Genomic DNA, 21,829 nt, shown 5'->3' on the forward strand with positions numbered 1-21,829 from the left:
TATTCGGTCCATTAATGATGAAACCAGTTAACTGAGGTTGAGCTATTTATTCCATAGCACTCAAGACAAAGTTTAATCAAGATAGTAACCTTTTGAATGAACGCCTCTGACTAAACTTCTGATGGGTCGTGATGCTCAGTAAACCAAATACAGGGAAAAGCATGTTGTATTAACACCAACTTTATTTGACGCATTAATTAATATTGCATTACAAAAGACTGGCGAGGGGTACAAGTTATTAGAATGAACTGACCCTTTAAAATTAAGACTCAAAAGGCTTTGCAGATTACTTTAGCAACAGAGGAAAAACTGCTTTTAACATAAATTTCAGGACAGAGCCTGTTTCTAAAGTGAAGACCCTCTGAGCGTCCCAAACCACGATACTATTTAGTATGCCAGAAAAGAGTTTATTTTCTAATACATAGTCTGTCAAATTCCGTCTGCATGATGACGACCTTACTGCATTAATTGAACTGCATATTTGCAGTCCCAATTAAATTCATGCAACATATGAACATATTTTGTCGGGGCATTTAAACACAAATGCGGACAATAATTCCAAATGGCATTCTTACTAAATACGACCTGATGCAGTGGGAAGTCAAGTTTTTTTTTTGGCAGACTGTATTTGACATACTTAATAGTATAGTGTGGTTATCAGAATGTCTCTTCCTTATTGCTTGCTGGTCTGCTGTGGCGGGGAGTCGTAGTCCACTCTCTCCAGCAGCAAAAGCATCTCCACATGGATCGTCTGCGGGAACAGATCCACAGCCATGGCTCGAACCGGACGAAATGGGGCCCCATGAACTCGCTTGGATGGTGCTCTGCACAGACTAAAATACAAAAGGTTTCAACATAAGATTCATAGCATTGGCCACTTTTCACATTTAATTCATTAAAAACACAATGGCTCACTCAATGAAGTTGTTCATGGCGGCCTTCGCATTGCATGCCACATAAACCAGCCTCTTCAGATGCGCTGCCCTCCTGATGGCAAGTATCACCTTGGAATCTGTTTGATAAAGAAGAAAAAAAAACTTAAATATGTGACCAACGCTGAGGTGAGCAACATTCATAGTTCATGGTTTTGATCATTTACTCACGTAGGCCTGCCCTCGGCGGATCCACAATGGCTGTGATGTTGGGTGACACCAGAGCATTGAGAATGTTGGGGAACACATCCTCGGCTTTTCCACAGTGAAACTCAACATTACTCAGACCTTCAAAATACAAACGAATGAAAAACTGGTCAATACTAGAATTACTGCAAGTTGCAGTTCATCACTTAATTTTATCCTATTAGCCATTTGTGTGAAATTGTCAAATAGGTAATTTTTTTTTAAACCAGGACTGCACAGTACCAATCTACCACGACCAACTTACTGATTGTAATTATTAAAACCACCATGTTTATACAACAACAAGAACAATGTTAAAACCCTAAATACTTTCTACAATAAGTTTGTTAATCATTAATTCCGAGGTAAACTGTTGAATGAACATCTATTTGAATTACCACACATCCTACATTTATGAATAGTAACACTTTATACATAGAATCACTAATAATAATAATAATAATAATAATAATGTGATGCCATCTGGTCTCTTACCATTGGACTTTGCATTAACTTTGGCATCCTCCACGGCTTCCTGGCACAGTTCGATTCCAATCACCTTCTTTACCCTCTAAAGACAAAAGTGAACAACGATGTCGAAACCTGCCAGAACCACCATTTTTACAGAAAGAACATTTCAAACGTTTTTTTAAATCTCCCTTTGCCAATAATTGTACAAACCCTGATAACGGTGTTTAAAATAGCTCAGAGGTCACTGTATGTGAGAGGAAGCAACAAAAAAAAGGTATACACTGAAAGGATGAGATGTGAAAGTCATTAAACAAGCGCAGACTGTGCCCAATTATCAAAACAGTCACAGGTGAATTAAGTTTCTTTTCCAGACAACGATGTCACCTTCGCCAGAGAGATGCCGATGGTTCCTGTCCCGCAGCACACATCCAGCACCGTGCTGTCCTGGTCCAGCTGGGCCCATTCCCCCACAGCGGAGTACAGCACCTCTGCAGCTCCTGTATTCACCTGCCAAGTATCACAGGCATGTTTCACTGGCACAGTTGTCTCCCCAAGACAGACACCACAGCTGGAACCAGAACGCATTTGTGTGTTGTAAAACACAATACAAAACTCCAAACAATAAAACACAAAAAAGGACTTTTCTATGCGTTTGCTGTAAATCTTTCTTACTTGGAAGAAGGAATGAGGAGATATTCTAAACTTTAGACCCAAGAGTTCCTCATAAATGCTGCTCTCTCCAGCCACCAGTTCACAGGGCAAGTCCTCTAGGTTAGGAGAAGTCCTGGAAAGACAAAAACTCATTTATATTTTTATAGTCTGCTCTCTACCGTTTGTCCTGCATTTGTTTTCTGTTACCGTCGGTCAACTTAGCCACCGTGACTAATTGAGCATCAGGATTTTTTCTTACCTTTGACCCTCTCTGACAAAGTAAAGAGAGGTTACTCCGCTGTCTTTACCCTCTCCTTCTGTAAAGTACTTCTTCATGGAGCTCTTTAATGCATCGACTTCCTCTGCTTCAAGTTTCTAAGGCGCCATTAAAGACACGTACGAGGCATCAAAAGAAGAAATTCAACTGTGCGACTCTACTATCAGAAAACAGGATCACACAGAGAACAAGTCCTCCTCACCTGCGGGTTGAAGAACGCTACAGCCATGGCCTGTTTGGTCCTCGTAGTCCTTACAGTCAGCTGCTTCCAGTGTCCTTCATATGTTTCAGGACTGTACACAGAGTACGGTGTTGTTCTATATGCAAAATAATAGAGAGATTAAATGCAATGGGGGAAATGTGTCCAATGTCTGACGACTTGATTTTTTTTTTTTCTTTAAACATCTCATGTCAATGAAACCCTCAAAATAATTAATGTTTAAGTAGGTACCTGATGAACTTCTGAAACTCACTGACCACTCGCTTGGCCTCGGCGGAGACGTGGCTGGTCTCACCTGGCCCCACCACTGCACAGGAGCCGCCTTTATATTTTCCCAGGCGGAAACCGATGGTCTTATCCTCGCCATCTGCACCCATTGAAATGAGGAACTCACACTTGTTTCTGTACTCCGTCTGCCATGATAGAGGAAGATAAATATGAACAGGATTAAAGAGATAGTAGACGCCTCTGCATTACAAGGTGCAAAACAATAGAGTTTACTTTTAGAATCAAGATCTTAAGTGTTCAAAATATAGTGATACTTCTGCCAACTAGATCCCGAGTGAAACCCAACACGTAGATAGATACCTGTGTAGGAGAGGGTCGGATAGATTCCAGAGAACAACACATTTTGTTGTACTTCCCTTTCTGTGCAAACAGCCATGGCAACATGGCTTTGTTGGTGCTGCCAATCTCTCTGAGAAGGAAACAGCGTAGGATTGATGTATATTTTGATTGGCACACACACACAACTTTTTTGCAGTCATTCAGTAAAATATGCAATAATGCCTGAAACAATAACCGAGGGCTTTAATGTGATGTTCTAAATAATATTTTTTAAGTGTTTCATACAATGATAAGAATAGGAAATGGTACTAGAGTTGTTAGGAGCTTCCACAAATATGGTACTAACCCTTCAATAGAGTACATTTGTTCAAATTATAGTGTTGATACTGCACAGCACCTGCCGCAGATCTGCTGTGGACACACATGGTGCCACATGTATGGAAGGAGAAATCAGATATAAATGAAACCACTCACTTGGCCAGCCTCTTCAGAACCACCACCACCTCCTGCTCCTTCCTCTTCAGCTGCTCCTCATAAGGCACGTTCCAGAGAGGAGTCACCACGTTGGCGATCTGGACACTGAACGGCTCCTCTTCCTCATCCCTTTCTGTTCGCTTGGATGGGGGCTGCCCTCCCGCGACCTCTCCTTCCTCCTGCTTCCTCTTCCTCAGGATGGGGTCCTCTTTGGGTTTGGCCAGCCTTACGCTCAGCACCTGGCCTTTCCAATTCATGCCATGAACCATCTTCATGGCCTTGTCACGCTCTTCTTCATTCTTAAAGGTGACGAAAGCAAACGTCTGCTTGCCAAACAGCTTGACTTTGTGCGGGTTGAGGCTGTGTTTGGCCAGGAACTTCTTCAGATCGTTAAAACCAGTGAACTTGGGTAGATTCCTGATCTCCACTTTGTAGATCTCAGATGTGAAGAGTTCCTCTTTGATGTAGCGGTACATGTCCGGGTCAGAGGCCGCCTCGTTTCCCCCTTCAGCTTTGTCGTCAGACTTTAGGCCATCGTCGTTGGAGACCTGAGGGAGGTCATCAGGCTTCTCCTCGTTTGAGGGTAGAGTATCAGCCGCTGGGCCGCCGCTAACATCTGCCATCACTCTGTTGATGCTGAGAAAATAACAAATCCATTAGAAGACTGTTACTGATTTTACATTCAGAAAAGACAAAATATGTCTTGACAACGTTACCAGACATTCGTTTGTATTTGTCTTTTTACTACTGGTTTTGTTTTTGTCATCGAACGACAGCTGGACAGGTTGTGCTCAAATATCAAGCTTGGTTTAGGAGACATTGTAACTTGTCAAAAGGGCCACAATTAACTTCACAATCTAAAAATTGCTTTGCTGTCAGTGCATGAGCTGCTTGAGTTTTGTCTGTACGTCATGCAACAAGGTTGTATTCACTTGCACTGCACAAAGGTCTCAAATGTTAGCGAAAGGACGAGGTGGGGTGGCAACTAACATGCACTGAAGTTGCGTTCCTTCTTGTTTAAGGAAAACGCCATTATCTATTTTAATAACTAACAGCTTACTGTTTCCTGTCGTGCTAAATATCAGCAACGGCCACAATCAATTTAAGTGAAGACAATGCTTTTCATGTACCTACCTTCTTTATACTCCACTTTCAATTTCACGCTCACAGAAATGTACAGGGCGCTGCCATGTTGGTTTAACCACGTGCAGCGGAGAACTCTGAACTCATTTAAAGTGGTAGTCGTCTTTTAGAAAAGGTCCATCGTATTCAGTGGGAAATGATCGTCCCTTTTAGGTACTTTAAATATTCTTGTATTTAGTGGGATTCCGTTAAAAATGATTCCTGTTTCCCATTGAACAATAATTGTATTAACTTCTTTTAACCTTTTTTTTTATTTGTCTCCAATGAAAAATGTTTATTTTATTATTTATTAAAATTGTAGACCTGCCACATGCACCACAACAGCACATTCTAAACGGAAATGACAGAGGAGCATACACAATCTAGTTCAGGCCCTTAATTACTCAAACTATATTGTGCTTAAATGTTGCATTTTAGTGAATACATGTGCAGAGTTTATAACATCTCTATGGATAGAATATCTTAAGATTTGACATCTAAAGTTTTACATTCCAATTTATTAAGGACTACGTTTTTTGCAGTATATATATTGTTTATAGAAATGTTCTCAACTGTGATATGCGATACAGGCAAAGAGACGAGGTGCACGCGCGCGCGCGCTTTTACAATGTGGGCGAGCGTATACGTAGGAAATTCGGCGCGCGAAAGCCGTTGCAGGAAGTGAGAGTATCTGAGGGGTAAACGGCGGCCAGTCTGGGATTTGAATCTATCTAACTACTTCCATAATCTACGAACATCTAAATTAATATGGCAGACCCGAAGGTGAGTTCACGAATTTTAGATTATCGAAAGCACTATGTTCGCCCTTGAATCGGAATTGTGTGGCAAACCTGGTATTTTATATGTCGAAATGCGTCAAAGTTTTGTAAAGGAAACTGCGAGCCAGAAATGCCGACAATGATGCGTTTCGTGACGCCATAAACGCTAACGTCAATTTGATTTGTTTTTGTAACCATATATGATGTAAAGCAAGTGTACCCGCAGTCTGACCGACAACTAGAAATACTGTTACTCAATTTTTCCGAGGTTAATGTTGACGAGCTCAAAAGCACCGAAGTGTGCTGCCAGTCAGCATGTTACGTTAGCATCCTATACTGAGTGATATCTGCTGTGGAAGGCGATTTGCACACAACTGCTGTCGATTGAAGTACACTGTTGCAGTCGGCCGCCATTTGAACGGGGTGTTTAACAATCTACGTGCGACCAGCTGGACAAAGACGTTTGTCGTCTTTGTCTGCCAGGCACGACAGTTGCTAACATTTAACGGCTAATGTTAGCTTGAGCAGCGGGGCGCTGGAGACAGTGACTGCGTGATATCGGGCCGTAACGATGTAACTTTGAGGGACGTGTCAGCAAGTGCAAACATCGTGCCACCCCGAATTTCTGTCAAATGAACTTTGGCGTTGGTTAACGAAACCCACCGAGGTGTGAAAAGTCAAGCGATTACAGTTAGCTGTCGACTAGCCGGCTCACGAGAGGCCTCGTTAACTATCGTTAGCTGACTACACAATGAGTTGTCTCAGACAAACAAAGTTGAACAACTCTTTATTTACAGTAATACGGTAAAATGCGACCAAACCAAACGTTGTCCACCTCATCGCACAAGCCACGGACCTGTTAAATATATGATACCGTTATTGCATTAGCTATATTTTATTGTCTCTAGCTTTTGTGTAGCTTAACCTCCCTCACCTCCCCCGGCTAAGTCGCAACGACTTCAGCGGCTATAACTAGCTAACAGCTAACTAACTAGTAAAGCTTAATTGTGTAGAATTGGACTTGCCACCGCGAGGAAGGAAAGTCTTCCGCGTTTGCTCAGCTTATTATGACACGAAACAGTTATTCACATTGGGTCTTTTCACACACTCTCATGGGTCATGAACTTGCGAAGTTAGCTGTCTTTAACCGGAGTTGTTCTTTTGTATGAAGAGCATGTGTTGTGGCCATATTTGTAGTGTGAGCACATGAATTAAAGATGCAGGGCTCAGCAATAGTCATTTACTAAAGGCTCTGCCAGTTCCCATACAAAAGCTTTATTTAACCAATGAGCTCTTAAATCCCTCCATTGAAGCATGTGTAGGCCTGTTGGTCAATTGTCAGTCATTTTGTTCCAGTGAAGAATCACACTGACTTAGTCCACATGCCTAATTACTTTAACTTGCTCTGAATGTCTGACACATAAATTGAAGTTTTTGCTTTAGGTAAAGCATCCATTGTGTTTTCTTCTAGGACCAGGAAGACCATGAGACCACTGCAGAAACTGTAGAAGACTCTAATCATGATCCTCAATTTGAGCCGATTGTGTCCCTTCCTGAGCAGGATGTGAAAACCTTAGAAGAGGATGAGGAGGAACTCTTTAAAATGTAAGTTGTTTTAGTACACTTTGACTTTTTTGTTCACTTGCATGTTATTTTTGTATCAAGTGCTGTAATCTTATATATATTTTGCTGAGCAAGCCAGCACAGTGTGTGTGTGTGTATATATATATATTATATAAACCATACCATATTTTCCCCAGGCGGGCCAAATTATATCGTTTTGCTTCCGAGAACGACCCACCAGAGTGGAAGGAGAGAGGAACCGGTGATGTCAAGCTGCTGAAACACAAAGAGAAGGGCACGATCCGCCTCTTGATGAGGAGAGACCGAACCTTGAAGATTTGTGCCAATCATCACAGTGAGTCAAGTTGATAAATATCATTTAGTTGCAATTTCGCATATTGTGATAGAAAAAAAGAAACACGTCATTTATAATTTCAAATTTGCTCCACAAGCAAGCATTTGCCATAAAGCATTATGTATGAGATGGATATATTAAGCATATGATGTTTGTGCTGACAGGCATCCAAATGTCAAGAGCCAGCTAACAAGATTAATAGTTTCCTCAAGTCGAGGTAAACATGGACTACTGGTTTTGGTAACAACTGAAATGGTACCAAACTAATCAAAATGTTTAGATTATACAGTTGGCCATTAACAAAAGGAGTCCAGCAATTTAATAATAGTTGTGCAACCACTTAATATGATGATCTCATATATTCTAAATGCTTTTATCGCTTCCTTCAAAAATGTTTCTTTGATTCCCCTCTTGTGAATCACAGTTGTACCTACCATGGAGCTGAAGCCCAACGCTGGCAGTGACAGGGCATGGGTGTGGAACACACTAGCAGATTATGCTGACGAAAGCCCCAAACCTGAACTCCTGGCAATACGCTTTTTAAATGCAGAAAGTAAGTATCTCTACATATAGTCCAATGTTACACTTGAACGCTGCCCAAATTGTGATTTAATTCTGATTATCTAATGATCTTCACACTGACGTGACAAATGCCGATAAGAAGCCATTTTTTTGCATCTAAACTTTGGGCAACAAAGTCCCAGCAGCTATTTTTGAACAGGTCCAACGTTTGGCCAATTGGACTGATTATTCATGCTACATATGCAATCGTACAGTCGCGCCTTGATGTGAATGTTCACCAACTCTGTTCTGTTTACAGATGCTCAGAAATTCAAGGGGAAGTTTGACGAGTGCAAGGAGGAGGCCAGAAAAACTCTAGAGGGAACAGGTACATGACACTAAAGCCATATACCGTTTTTATAAAATATTTTTTCGTTTGTTAAAGATGAGAAGCAGGTTAGATTAAGTATGATTTACAACAACATTGGAAGTGTTTTCATACTTTTTCATGACCAGTTTCATGAGAATGCAGACAAACTCTGTTCTTTGCTGTTCACTCCAGCCTGGAACTTTTTATGTCTGCTACATAAACATGCAGAATGTAATACTTCACTCGCTTTTAAAAGGCTGGTGTCATTATGTTCAGCTACATTACAACTCAGATTTATCACAGGTTAACACAACAGGTATGAGTCTTCACTGGCCTCACAATCATGGTTATCAGCCCTCCGTTTAAACATAGCAGCTTATATTGGGAGGGAGAGAGCGAGAGATGTGGAATATTCTTAAGAGACAGTGAGTTGAGATGCAAAGTAATCTCAACTTTGTAAAGACAAATGTACATGGTAAGCAAATTGTGTTCAAACTTTCACAGCATTTTATTTGACTGCACATTTCACTGTTTTGCCACAGACAACACTGACAGCGCAACCAAAGTGGCAGAGAAGCTGGAGGAACTCTCCGTAAAAGACAAGGAGTCAAATGAAAAGAAAGAGGTCAAAAAGGAGGCGGAGAAGAAAGATGAGAAAAAGGAGGTGATGGCTGAGGAGAAGAAAGAAGATGAGAAAAAAGAGGTCAAGGCTGAGGAGAAGAATTGAGAACCAAGAACTTGCTTTGCTGATCTTCAATTTATCAGTTTTCCTCTTTTTCTACAATAGACTCTAAATGAACAGAATTTGGACACTTGCATATTATTAGTTGTTTTTTTTATTATCTGTTTTGCCTCAAGATCACAAGTCCTTGATGCCACTGGAGGGGAAATACAAGATAGCAAAAAAAAGCTGACCCCTTTCCCTCTATGCACCACACCATGGAATGCAACGCTTTCCATCCTTGTCATCAACAGTTCAATGTCACATTTAACAAACTGTGAAAAGAGGCTTGTGATAGTGATAATTCCCACATTGGGGTATTTTTTTGTTTTGTTATTCTGAAGCAGAGTTTGTTTGTAGGGGGAGAGGATAATGTAGCCTGCTTGTTAGCAGCACAGAGTCAGGGACCAGGCATTATGAAGGTGCATTATACATATAAAATCCTGTGATGCATCTCAGTGGGCCTTCTTACCCGGTCTACTGATCATGCTTCCACTGTTAGAAACAGCAAGTACAGTGAAGACTTCTCAGTGGATGCCTTGTAGAAGTAGTTCTTTCTTGGTTCCTGCTTTCATTCGTTCTCTTGGGAACTGACTAGAAGAGGAATCCACTCCAGACAGTTGAGGAGCATCAGATGTGTGCTGCAGATCGCAGCGTCCACTGATGGATAACTGATAAGAGATCAGATGCACTTAGTTAAGCATTTCCTTTTTTTATTTTCTGAAAACCATTAAGTTCAAAGTCAACGGTTCACCAGTTTGGTGCAGCTATGCTCTGACTTAGGTTACTCACCAGGAAATCGAGTTTGTATTCTTTAGATCATAACATTCCCAAACTTAAAGCATGTAGCGTATATGTAAGTGTTCCCTATCTGATCTTTGTGCTCACAACCCTCTCCTTTTCTTTCCACTAATTGAGTTCTAAACCTTGCCTCTAAAGTGCCAGTGCATCTGTAAATACATGTATATGGATGAAATGTTGCTTTTCATTTGCACTCAAATGATTTGAAATGTTTCCTCCACCTTCGAATAAAAGCTGTCAAAGACCATGTTTGCGTTCATGTAAAAATCACTTTTAGCTAACGATAAAATGCATATATAAATAAAACACGATTGTGTTGAGGGTTGATGGAGTCAAGATGATCATGTGACTGGTTCTATCCAAACCACTGCTTTTAAACTCAATTCAACTATTAGGAAACATCCATGGATTATAAAAGAAAGCCCTTGATATCAATGTTGTTCCACATTGTGCCTTTAATTCAAAAGAAGCAGTCAAAGTTGGACACTTACTCTTCTCAGATCATTGGGAAATATTTCCTGATCACAAAAATAGGAACTTGTACATTTATAGTATATTCTATATTTTAATACACATTCTATTTTAAGTTTCAGAAAACAAAAATCAGCTCATGGCTGATGAAACAGATTAAATACCGACTGTCAGGAATGGTCCCTGACCTGCAGTGATGTCCATCCCAAAAAAAGATCATTGGACTAATGGCAGTCATCTTAAGGAGGAATGACATCGATAGTGTTTAAATGTGGTTTCATGTATTTCAAGATGTTCCAGTTAGCTGTTCCACTGACAATTACCCATCAGATTTGACAACAAAGTATCCCTGTATCCCGCAGCCTTATAACAGAAACAATGTTTAACACTTCAAAAAATACATGACTTGAATAGAGTATCCTGTTACTTCATATTACTGTGTTTATGGTAAGGCAGCTGAGTGAGACCTTAGAAGGGAGACATACTAGCCAGAAGCTTGTTACTACAGTGACTTTGATCCAACCTTGTAAGAAAGCAAGACTCTACCACAGCTACTGGCCTTCACACTCAGGAGAAAGGAATCTATGAATGCACCAGAAATGGGAAGAAAGATCCTGTAAAAAGTGATGTCATTTCATAATTAAGCAAGACCATTTGTTATCTTGTACTTTTAGAACTTTCTTACCCAGTCTAAGTGTCACTCCTGCCATTTTCTGCTCCATACACAACACAAATGTTAGTTCATGGTCCTTTAATGTACAATAGTGTTTCACCGAGCCACGTCATGCGTGTGAAAGGTAGCTTTTCCTCTTAAAAGGCAACGATGGTTTATTCTTTATGCAAATGTAGCTGGACCAAATCTATCAATTTACATCCATGTAAATTCCGGCATGTTTCTTTTTCTCTTCATATTTAGTTGGTGCAAAATATAAATAAAAATCGTCCACTTGGATATGTTGACTTTATTTTTCTGGTCGAAAGTAATACATGTTCTGTAACCTTTTTTTTTTTTTTCAATTAACAGCAAAAACAATAATTAAAAGAAGTCTTGCATCTCTGAGTGTCGGGTAATACTGGAGCTGTACCAGACAGCTGCTGCAAGTTGATTGATTTGACATTTTCAGGCTTCGTGATGTCACTGTGACATCGTAGCAATGTCACCCATTTACTGTCTCAGAGAAATGAAGGGGTGTGCAGCCACAATCTCAAGGCAGCGTCTATTGAAAGGCCAATATGACTGGTGTACAGCACACATTGGCAAGTCAATGACTGACTTAAATATTTCACTAGCTCATATCTCGTAATTACATTTCATCATACCTATTCTTTACACTGCAAAGTATAACAAGCTATATTTACTTTATGGATTTTACCCATTATAATGACCTCATGTTTTAACTGAATTTATAATTTATCACAAAAAAAAAAAACTCCACTCAAAATAAAACATCCATTCCAGGCTTAATTAACTTTATAAAAAAAAGGTATCAAACTTATCTTTTGAAAGGCTGGCTATATAAAAAGGAAACAAACCCATTAGAAGAAAAAACTACAAAATAATAAATGGGTGACCAGTTATCTTCATTTTACTATACAGGACAATGGCTGGTTTCTCTACATCTTTCTAGTCCTATGATTATAAACATAAAGAACTTACACACTTTTTTTTGACAAAACGTAAACAGAAAGTTGTTTTGGTTGTGCAAGGCTGGACTCGTTCTGAACTATTGGGACGAGGTATTCAAATCTTTCAGGACCACAACATATCTGCCCAGCACTTGTGTCCTGGGCCACGTTGAAATCACCTAACTGAACTCCACGAAGACAAACGGGAGCCTGTGATGATGCACAGTACCTTTGTGAAGTGAATAAAGGAGGCTCCGCTATATTCAAGCCCTGATAGTCCGAGACGAAGATAGCATATTAATTCATATCAACTAGCAACTCTGGTTGGTTGCTGGTTGCATTCATTCCTGAGAAATTAGTTGTTGATAAGGAAAGAATTTGATATTTATTTTTATCTTTTAAATCAACACGCCTTTCTCAATTAATTTGGAATGAAACCACCAAACATGATACGATGACTTCCCCCCTCTCCTCTTTCCGCCAGCTTCTCACCTCAATTATCTTGTGTTGCCTGCAAATGCAGGTGGTGCTGATCTAACCGATCGGTCCTCCACCTCTCAAAGCTGTACGACTACGCTGCAGATGGCATGAACAGTACACGTTAATGTGAAGCACCGTGACTTCTTGAGGTCAAATGACTTGGAAAGGACTTCTCACTAAAGTCCATAGTGAGGATGTCGGTGTGTAATTCATCTGTAGGGCTTTTGTTCAGCCTTCAGCTCTTGCAAGTGAAAAGTGTGTGTGACATTTGGAACAACGAGCGCTTTATGACCACAGCGGAGAGACAAAAGTTTAATATTAACGGTCCTCTCTTTACAACTAAGATGATGAGCCACAAAATGTTAATGACGAGACACTCGTCTCACATACAGCCTGCAGCGGTATCAACTGACAAGCAACCCCTCCGGTACGAACACACACAGGCATTTGGCTAGACAGACCCACACAAGGGCAGACAGATCCTCTGATTGGACGATAAATCCCAAACAGGGAGTGCCATGTGCCCCTGACTGGCTGTTATCAAGACTAAAATAACAGGAGAGCATCTCTTTGCAGGATGGTGGTTGTTGTCACTGGAGGTGGATGCAGTGTCCCTGCTCACACTGATATCTCATATGTGGTGCCTCCTACACCCGTCACCTTTTTGACGTTACTATGGCGACTGGGGCTGATGGTGGAACCCTGGGCACTGGGGTGGCAGTCCATCTGCCCGTTAACTTTCATGGCCTCTCTGAGTGAAAAGAGAAGTACAAGGATAATTATTCAACACAAAGAGGCGACGAGCTAAAACACAAACCAAACAATAAGTGTTGTGGCAACATGCTGGACTGTTTCACATGACAAAACAAAATAGCAACATGGATAATTGGTTTCAAGTGTACTTGTTAGTGAGGCGGAAGGCGTGGAAATGTTAGAGGAGTAGGTGAAAAGCATGCAAAAGAAAAGAGAGGAATTACACAACTTTATTAATTTGTAAAATAATACAAAAATGGATATTCCACTAGAAAGGCAAACAGAAATTAGAACAGAAATTAAGAATTCACACCAAATTGTTACTTAACATGAATAAATGGACATTACAGTTGAACACATACCATACACTTTTTACAGATGCTATACGTTGCCTAAGTAAGGGCGAGTATACTAGTGCCCATGTACTGCTGGCTGTGTCCAGCAGAAGGAGCAGGATTTCCAGTGGGAATACATTCAATGCCCACCAGTCCCCTTTGGCTCAGTACAATGCATGCAGTCCTACAGGTGTAACGTTAGGGTTCATACCTTGGGCCCCCTAGACGAGGAGAATCTGTCCTCTCATGGGCACTGATGTAGGAGAGTTTCTGGTGGGAGTAGGAGGGGGACCGGGGCATAGCAGGGGAGTGGGGCTGGTGGGCCGGGGATCGATAAAGGCCCTCAGGGCAGATGGCCCTGCTCTGGCTGCTGTTGCTGCTACTGTGATCTGTGTGCAGGGAGGTGGACGAAGTCCTAGGGGCACGACCCAGCGTGGAGCCGGTATGGCGCAAAACGGGGGTCCGTTGCCCATAGCTCACCAGGCCGACCCCCATCAGGTTGTCCCTAGAGCCTCCATAAGCTGGGGGTGTTGGGCCTCTGGAGCAAGGGCCACGAGGCCCATCTGGGTAGCAAGCATTGGGGGGTAGACCATAGCCCCCATCAAACACACCAGAGTCCTGGGCATAGATATGGGTCTGGGAGCGCCCATGCAGTATCTGCCGTTTTTTCCCTCTCCTCTACCTCCTTTCGTTCCTGGATGGAGGCCATGATGGTCTGGGAGAGGTTGTCATAGCGCACCGGGGATGGGTCCCTGTCCCTTAGGTGAGGGGATTGCCTGCCCACCCCCCTGGGTGGCATCACTGGACTGTAGGCGGGGGTGACCTGGTGCCTCTGCATGTCAGGTTCCCGGATGTGGCACATTTTGGTGGGCAGGTAGGGCGAGTGGAGCCCCACAGTGGGCATACCACGATGGGACATGCACTCACTGGCAGAGGCAGGGGAGATGCTGGGGTTAAGCAGGCTGTCATAAGACAAGCTGCCATTACGGTTGGAGAGCGTGTTGGGCGAAAAGACGCTCTTGTACGGGGTGGAGGTGACTGTCTGCGGCTGCAGGGCTGAGAGCTGGCCCTTCTCTGGCCGACGGTGACCCTGCTTCAGGCTGAGAGAGTGGGAGTTGATGGGGTCAGCGTCCAGCTGGAGGGGAGAGGACTGGAAGGTGCGGTGGAGAGGAGTATTGGTGTACTCAGGCAGGTCCAGGTTTGGTTCAGATCGGTAGTCATGACCACGGACACCCTCTTCCAAGATGGCCGAAGACCTCCGGTCATCTGGCATGACAATCTGAGCAGCAAACAGCAGAATAACACGTCAAATCAAAGTAGAAATAGGAATGAAGTCCTCGTTCTTAACAACTGCTAGTGAGGTTTCTGGGCCCCTGGCTATATGGTAGAGCTACCAGTAATATACTTTATTAAGGGTTAGGGGTTACCAATACTTATATGAGATGTATATCTTAAGATGTATATCTTACATAAGTGCCAGACAAATCATGCCTTACCTTCTCTCCAGCAGTGTGGTAGTGGACTTTAGGCATGGTGCCAAAGGACGGACGAAATTTGTACATGGCTGGAGTGGAAGGGTGGGTCTTTCCAGAAAGAGAACCATCTACAACACACACAGAGAAATAAGCCCAGAGTTAACACTGTGCAGGTAATAGAAATGCTACGATTATACCAGCACTCATTGAAAGTCAGTTCTGGGACAAAAGACAAGACCTGAGCGGAACTCTATCATCAGAGTAAAGAGGCTGGAGGGAAGGAGTTTTTTAACCACACACCATCACAGAATGAAAACGAATTGAAGTGGCTTGGTAGTCGGTCAAAGCCGGTTCTGTTTCCTCTAATTTGCCTTCAAAAAGGGAGGCAATCAATTTAGACAGGCTGCAGTACTTTAACGTACCACTAGGCGGTGATCGTGCTCCATTGAGGAGCAGAACGTGTTCACTCCCTGATATAATGCACCATGACACTGGAGATCCTCTGGAGGGAACCTGCTGTTGAAGGTTCACACTATATTGTATTGACTATTGAATGCAGCAGTACAAAGAAGACCTTACCACTGGTTACGGCTCTTAGCTGTAAAACCAGTTCCTAATTCACACAGATGACTTCCAAAGGCAGCCACTCATTTTTTTGTTCCTGATTCTCGGCCATATTCCTCTCCCATCCCTCCATGTGGCTTCATTGCTACACACCACCAGGATAAAGGAAAGTGGTGATTCAAGTTGCAATAATTCACTCTGAAATCTCTCCATTGTGACACAAATCTGGTGCTGATTCCTTTGCCAGGACTCGTTTCCTCATTACAAATCCCACCTAAACCTCGAAGTCACACACTGGAATACTGGTGATGCACAGAGCCAGTTTGGAGAATTGCTGCTTGGCAAGAAAGAGAAATGGGATTGACGATGGCTGAACGGAGAGGGAGAGAGTTGTTGCTGAGTGTTCCTGTGTTTCTTACCTTCGCTGGAGGTCAGCTGACTCTTCAGCTGGTTGTACCTGTCAGCTTTGGGCGGCAGTGGTGGCTGGGTTTCTTTCTCGTCAAGGCCGTCCAGGCTGCTTTTGGACTACAGGGAGGAGAGCAGGGGTGTTATAAAATCCAGAACAGGTGGAGGAACAGCAGATGAAATAGAGAAGAACATATGTTAGAGGTAGGGATGCACCAACCAACGCTCACAGACGGTTATAGGGTAGCAAAGCTGTACTACAGCTGCTCAGCTTGAGCTAAATCATTTTTGGTTGTGGTTAATGGAGTGGAAATGGTGAAAAGATATCAGTGTTGGATTAAGATTTTATATTAACAACACAAAAGAGCATTTATTTGTCAAAATAAAAAAGTGAGGTGTTAAATTGTTGGAGATCCCCTTTAAGGCAATTTTCTATTTTGCTCCTAAATTTAACTTCAGTGAAAGTTTGCAGAAAAGTTGTCAATGACCAAACCTGTACATCAGAAATGAATTGAATCTGTAGGGTTATTCTGAAAGGCAATAGTACGCTTTTCTTTACTGGAGCCCAAGTACAGACAAAATGTGCTATGCCTCCTTAAAGGACCATGACTTGCTTATATCAAAAAAATGTCCCGCTCTGCAAGACGATTTTCATGGTAGATGGCATGAATTGAAACCAGTGGCTACGGTCTCTGAATGGTTTACTTTTTGTAGATATGTTTGCTTTTAAAATCACCCTCACAGACACAGTATATCCCTTCGTGGTGAAAAATAGTCAAATGCATTTTTCAGAAATTAAGAATCTCTTGGCTTTGATGTGAAGTGTTGGATAATATCCTCTTTTAGAAAAGAGGAAATGCCCTAATGTAACTTTAGTGAGCTACTGTATCCTTGTGTATGCTGCCCTCAGTATGAAAAAGTAGGTCAGTTGGATGATGGAGCTCCAGGAAAATAACAAAGCTCTGTGGCAATTGAGGAGAACTCACCTTGGAGCTGATGATGGTGCTGTGGATGCCGTTGTCGCTGAGCTTGATGGTGATTTGCCTCTCCGACAGGTCAGGTCTGATGAATGGGGGCTGGATTTTGACATGGGGCTTTTTCCTGGGGTCCAACATGTACCTGCATAGAAAAAGAGCAACAGACTCTCTCTTAGAACAAACTGATTATTTATCGTCACAGTGCTTTCCCGATTTATAATTTTCCATATAGTCCTGGCAGTCAGCATTGCCATTACAGCCGAAACAGCACACAGTGTACTATTCCAGTTATTCACATCAAAGTATACACCACTTTTATACACCAAAGTATACACTAGCTTCGTCTTCAGTGGAGAAATGTTTGCTGCAAACTGAATAATCTTTTTAGAAATCGTATCGCACTCTAAACCTTTGGAATTGAATCTTTATTGCTACATGAGAAAAACTCGGTGGTTCATGTATCTCATGTTCACACAGAATACATGTTGTACAGATATATGACCAGATATATGCATTAAATATGTATGTAGACCTATGAAAAAAAACATATGAGTGTGCACACAAAAGGCTAATATGACTCATTTTATTTCAGTACCCCTCTTCTACTTGATACACTACACTTTGTACCATCACTCCATGTTCAGTGCAGAGTACGGTGATGAAATTATTCAAGCACTTTGCATAATCCCATTTGGCTAGTGAGACAGTTTAAAAAAGACATTTCAAACACAACTTCCTGTCAGAACAACAGCATTTACGTTTAAAAAAAATTAATAATTAAAAAGGGTCTGTCAGTGTAAATGCTTAATATTTAATGGCGTGTGATATATTTTTCAAGCAGTCTTTATACATGTTTAGTAATCAACCCCTATATAAAAAAAAAAACATGTCACTAAATTAATGTGACCTGTTTTTTACTCATCTCCATTGTAAAACAGGTATAGTGATCGTGTGTGTGTAAAAAGACAGGTTGACTAGTTCAGCGCTCTGTTTCCCATTAACTGTTCTACAGAGTGATTCAATTCTCTCAGCCATCTGCCTTCCCCCTAGGCTGCTGGCTGCTTTCAGGCAGAACTGGATACACACCTCCGCAACCACCTTCAGAGCATGTGCATGCACATATATGTATATATATATACATACATACATACATACACACACACACACAATTGTGACGCCTGTGTTATTATTGCAGTTACATATTTCTGCATTGGTTTCAGAAGATGGATGTCACAGGCTTTAATGGTCCACAGCCCTAGTGTTTGCATAACCATCCACAAACATATTGTCTTCAGTGCCGTACAGTACATTTCATTAAACATGTGTTAAATGTGTGCTGACAGCAAGAACACCCTGAAAAGCACACATGCAGCACAATAAAGCATCTTACCTAGGTGCCAGGGGACTACATAAGACATACTCCACGTTGCCACAGCAACCCTTGGTGAAGGGATTTACTCCTCCACGAAACTTGCCCGTCACCTGAGGAAAACAACGCCTTGTTTAGAGTCGGCAGCGAAGGAAGGCCAAAGTACACACACACACATGTACATACACACATAAACACACAGGTCCAGTGCTTGAATACACAATAGGTGATTCATTATATGTGCTGCATGGGAATTCATTCTGGTCACACTTATTTGACTGTATTATTCGCCTGGCCGGAGGTTTTGCTTGTCAAGATGCTCCAGCTGTTTCTAAGGTTACCTAATGCACGGTTGCCAAAAGTCAGAAAGCTCCAGGTGTGAATGTTTGAGTCTGTTTGAAGCAGAGCGGCAAAGCTCTTGACTTTCGCTGGATAAAAAACAGGCTAAATCGTGTGTGTGTGTGTGTGTACATTCACAACAAGCATGTCGGCAGCTCCTTCACTCACCTGTTCGTTAGTCGTTCGACCTCGAGCAACAAGCACCATATGGAAACCTGTGAGTCCCGTGACTGGAATAAAGAACAGCCCTGCGATACACATCACCACCAGACTGGACACAAAGGTCAAGCTCAACAACAACAATATATGATGAGAAGAACACAACCACATGCACCAGAAGAATGATTCCATCGAGTCCTTCAGACAGAGGAAGCTACTAGTAACAACTTATTCTCACTCAGAAAACAGTATTCCGAAAAACTAAATAAAAAAACAATCAAATGGACCATTCAAAATAAAGGAGCAGGCTTTGCAGTGAAAGGATACGTGACAGTGGTGTGCAGCGCTGTCAGTCTCTCGCGGTGGTGGAGAACGAAGATGAGGCCGAAGGAGAAAATGCCCACCATATGGATGCTCAACGACAGCAGGAAGAGGAAGAAGTAGCGGTAGTTCCTCCGGCCAATGCAGTTGTTTACCCAGGGACAGTGGTGGTCGAAGTCCTGAGCAGGAGAGAGGGAGGGAAATCTATGTAACCTATTCATGAGGTAATCAATGATATGACCTACAGCTAGTCTGGGTTTGGACTTCAGGTCTTATTGTAAATTCAGGTTTATGAATTTTATATATATTTCTATTATCACTGCGAGGGGACTAGTGTAAACCTCTTCAATGTTAAGGCAAAACAAATGAAGCAACAAAATGTTGTTGGTTGCAAGGGTCAAAAATACATTTAAATTAAATATTGAATCCATAATCAACACTAAACTCCAATAAATATCCAATAGAACCTTTCTTCTTTCATCAGTTGATGTGTAAATGATAATCTACTTCCTTTTTTTTACAAACCCTTTTCGAAAGGAAACGGTGCAGGAATACAGCCTGTGTAATTATGCATCATGTGTGTAGGTGTGTGTTTATGTCCTAATGTGTGTGTATTTGTAAGACCAAAATAAGGACTTAAAAGCTATTACTGATTACAGTATTTTACGCTTGAAGCTGCCAAAAAGTGCCATTCATACCAGTAATTATGTTCTTTAATGAGGACAGTAAAATAAAATAAAATAAAAACATTCAGCGTTTGTCTCAGATATTAATTCTTGAAAAAACTCTAAACATATGCACTATGTACAGACAAACTGCTTATTATATCACATCAAACAAGCCCAACGTCAACAGAACATCATCAGATTGTTGATTAAAAGCTGATAAATCAGTCACACGCACACACACACACACACACACACACACACACACACACACACACACACGCACGCACGCACACACGCACACACACGCACCTCCACACAGTTGTCGCAGACGCTGCAGTGGGAGCAGCGAGGCGGCCTGTAGAAGTGACAGGTGGCGCACCACTTCATCCGGACCTGGATTCCCTTGATCTCCACATTCTTGTAGAGCGGTGCTCGGAAATCATCGTCCTTGTCCTCATCCTCGTCGGCTGTGGGGAAACATACAAATATACACACACACACACACACATTACCACAGCACAGATGCATATGGTGGAGTCTGAGAACAAAGATTAAAGATTACATTTGACAGGGACAACAGGGGAGCACCCTAAATGAAGCACCCTAAATGAAGCCCCCCCCCCCCGCGCTGTAAGCTGTCTGCAGGGACAGCAAAACCAGAGAAATAAACGTGTTTTTATAGACATGACCTATTCATTCTGCTCTCACCATTAAGACTGATTAACACATACACTGTAACTCATGTATTACAGAATCTGTTTGGCTTAATTTCCCACAAGTTTAGAAATTATTGCAATGAAATGTTTTATTAAGGGATTTAAACCTCTAACCCTGACAGAGATCTTGCTCCATCTGACCTGACATGCAACTGAACGCATAACCTGTAAATAGTATGATTGTACTAGTCACATATCCACTGCAGTCAATCACACCGTTTATTAGAAGAGAAGCTTTGTACTGTGTGCTGCTCTGGAGCCGCAGTGGAAAATAAAATGTCTTTCAGCTGATCAAAGGGCACATTCAAATGATCTACGGAGCTCCAACCAGAGAAAATTATTCCACAGTACAATAATAACTGCAGGGAGATCCAGGTAGACACACACACACACACACACACACACACACACACACACGCACACACACACACACAATAGGGTTAATCCTTGAATGTATATGAATCTTACTATTGACTGCTGATTGACAAACGCATTCTGAGGTAATTATCCACCACAGCATCGACGCCTACTATTTGCCGTTGATCACAAGTGTATCGTCCCTTATGAAGGGATGAACAATGTATTTATATAAAGAAAGCAACTCACACTGAGTGACGGTATCAGTATGACAGACATGGCTGGTTATCAATGAGGCTTGTTCGACGGACAAAGCAGCGATAGAGATACCGGTGCTTTTTAATAAGGTGTACCCTCTACATGAGGACTAAAGAAGAAGGAAACATAACTCATACTTATGTATAGTACATTATGAAAGATACTACGATTTGAGATGTCAGATAAATATTGTTTTTCCCCCGGAATTCGAAAAGTTAGAAACAGCATTGACACCATCATCGGTTACGGAAACTGCTTTGCACACTCAACAGACATGCATACAAACCTCTGGGGTATACACCAGGGTCCATGAAGGTTGCCATGCTGAAGTTGGCCAAGACAAAGAGGAAGACCAGGCCATTGTAGAGCGGCACGGCGGGAGAGATCACCTTCGTCAACCAGGGGCACCTAGAGACACAAAGGAAGGGGCAGAGATTAGGTAAGTCACACCGTCACGTTTCTGATCGAGTCTTAGTCGTAACCGTTAGTCCCATCCATGACATATTCAAGTGCACACGTTTAGATGAGCCCTCTCATTCTTTTCTTGTGATTCAAGACTCATAATT

The 21,829-nt window shown here is 41.9% G+C and overlaps 3 protein-coding genes and 1 non-coding gene across 4 annotated transcripts in view; 2 read left to right on the forward strand and 2 right to left on the reverse strand.

Annotated features, from left to right (window-relative positions):
* Window positions 1-164: 164 nt before the first annotated feature.
* trmt2a (tRNA methyltransferase 2 homolog A) lies at window positions 165-5,540 on the reverse strand. The gene is made up of 12 exons (XM_034541068.1): window positions 4,913-5,540; window positions 3,779-4,414; window positions 3,326-3,434; window positions 2,969-3,150; window positions 2,720-2,834; window positions 2,500-2,615; window positions 2,262-2,373; window positions 1,974-2,096; window positions 1,614-1,689; window positions 1,104-1,220; window positions 916-1,012; window positions 165-833 (listed from the first exon to the last, which is right to left on the reverse strand). The coding sequence occupies exons 2-12, from the start codon at window positions 4,399-4,401 to the stop codon at window positions 674-676; spliced, it is 1,830 nt and encodes a 609-aa protein (XP_034396959.1). The 5' UTR covers window positions 4,402-4,414; window positions 4,913-5,540; the 3' UTR covers window positions 165-673.
* On the forward strand, window positions 5,528-10,237 carry ranbp1 (RAN binding protein 1). Its single transcript, XM_034541069.1, has 6 exons — window positions 5,528-5,683; window positions 7,151-7,284; window positions 7,440-7,597; window positions 8,022-8,150; window positions 8,418-8,486; window positions 9,011-10,237. Exons 1-6 carry the CDS (start codon window positions 5,669-5,671, stop codon window positions 9,193-9,195), a joined length of 690 nt encoding a protein of 229 aa, XP_034396960.1. The 5' UTR covers window positions 5,528-5,668; the 3' UTR covers window positions 9,196-10,237.
* Window positions 8,627-8,754, forward strand: LOC117737013. The gene has a single exon (XR_004610010.1). It is a non-coding gene; the product is annotated as a small nucleolar RNA SNORA77 (small nucleolar RNA).
* A 1,224-nt stretch (window positions 10,238-11,461) lies between the features above and the next one.
* Window positions 11,462-21,829, reverse strand: part of zdhhc8b (zinc finger DHHC-type palmitoyltransferase 8b) — a 53,450-nt gene continuing 43,082 nt past the window's right edge. Inside the window, 11 exon segments of the mRNA XM_034541067.1 lie at window positions 11,462-13,318; window positions 13,867-14,321; window positions 14,323-14,934; window positions 15,152-15,258; window positions 16,114-16,219; window positions 17,086-17,218; window positions 18,467-18,558; window positions 18,953-19,055; window positions 19,271-19,443; window positions 20,242-20,399; window positions 21,550-21,671. Of these exon segments, the coding sequence (XP_034396958.1) occupies window positions 13,186-13,318; window positions 13,867-14,321; window positions 14,323-14,934; window positions 15,152-15,258; window positions 16,114-16,219; window positions 17,086-17,218; window positions 18,467-18,558; window positions 18,953-19,055; window positions 19,271-19,443; window positions 20,242-20,399; window positions 21,550-21,671 (2,194 nt within the window). The 3' untranslated portion in view covers window positions 11,462-13,185.

Source organism: Cyclopterus lumpus, chromosome 9 (genome assembly GCF_009769545.1).
Source record: "Cyclopterus lumpus isolate fCycLum1 chromosome 9, fCycLum1.pri, whole genome shotgun sequence".
Lineage (NCBI taxonomy): Eukaryota > Metazoa > Chordata > Actinopteri > Perciformes > Cyclopteridae > Cyclopterus > Cyclopterus lumpus.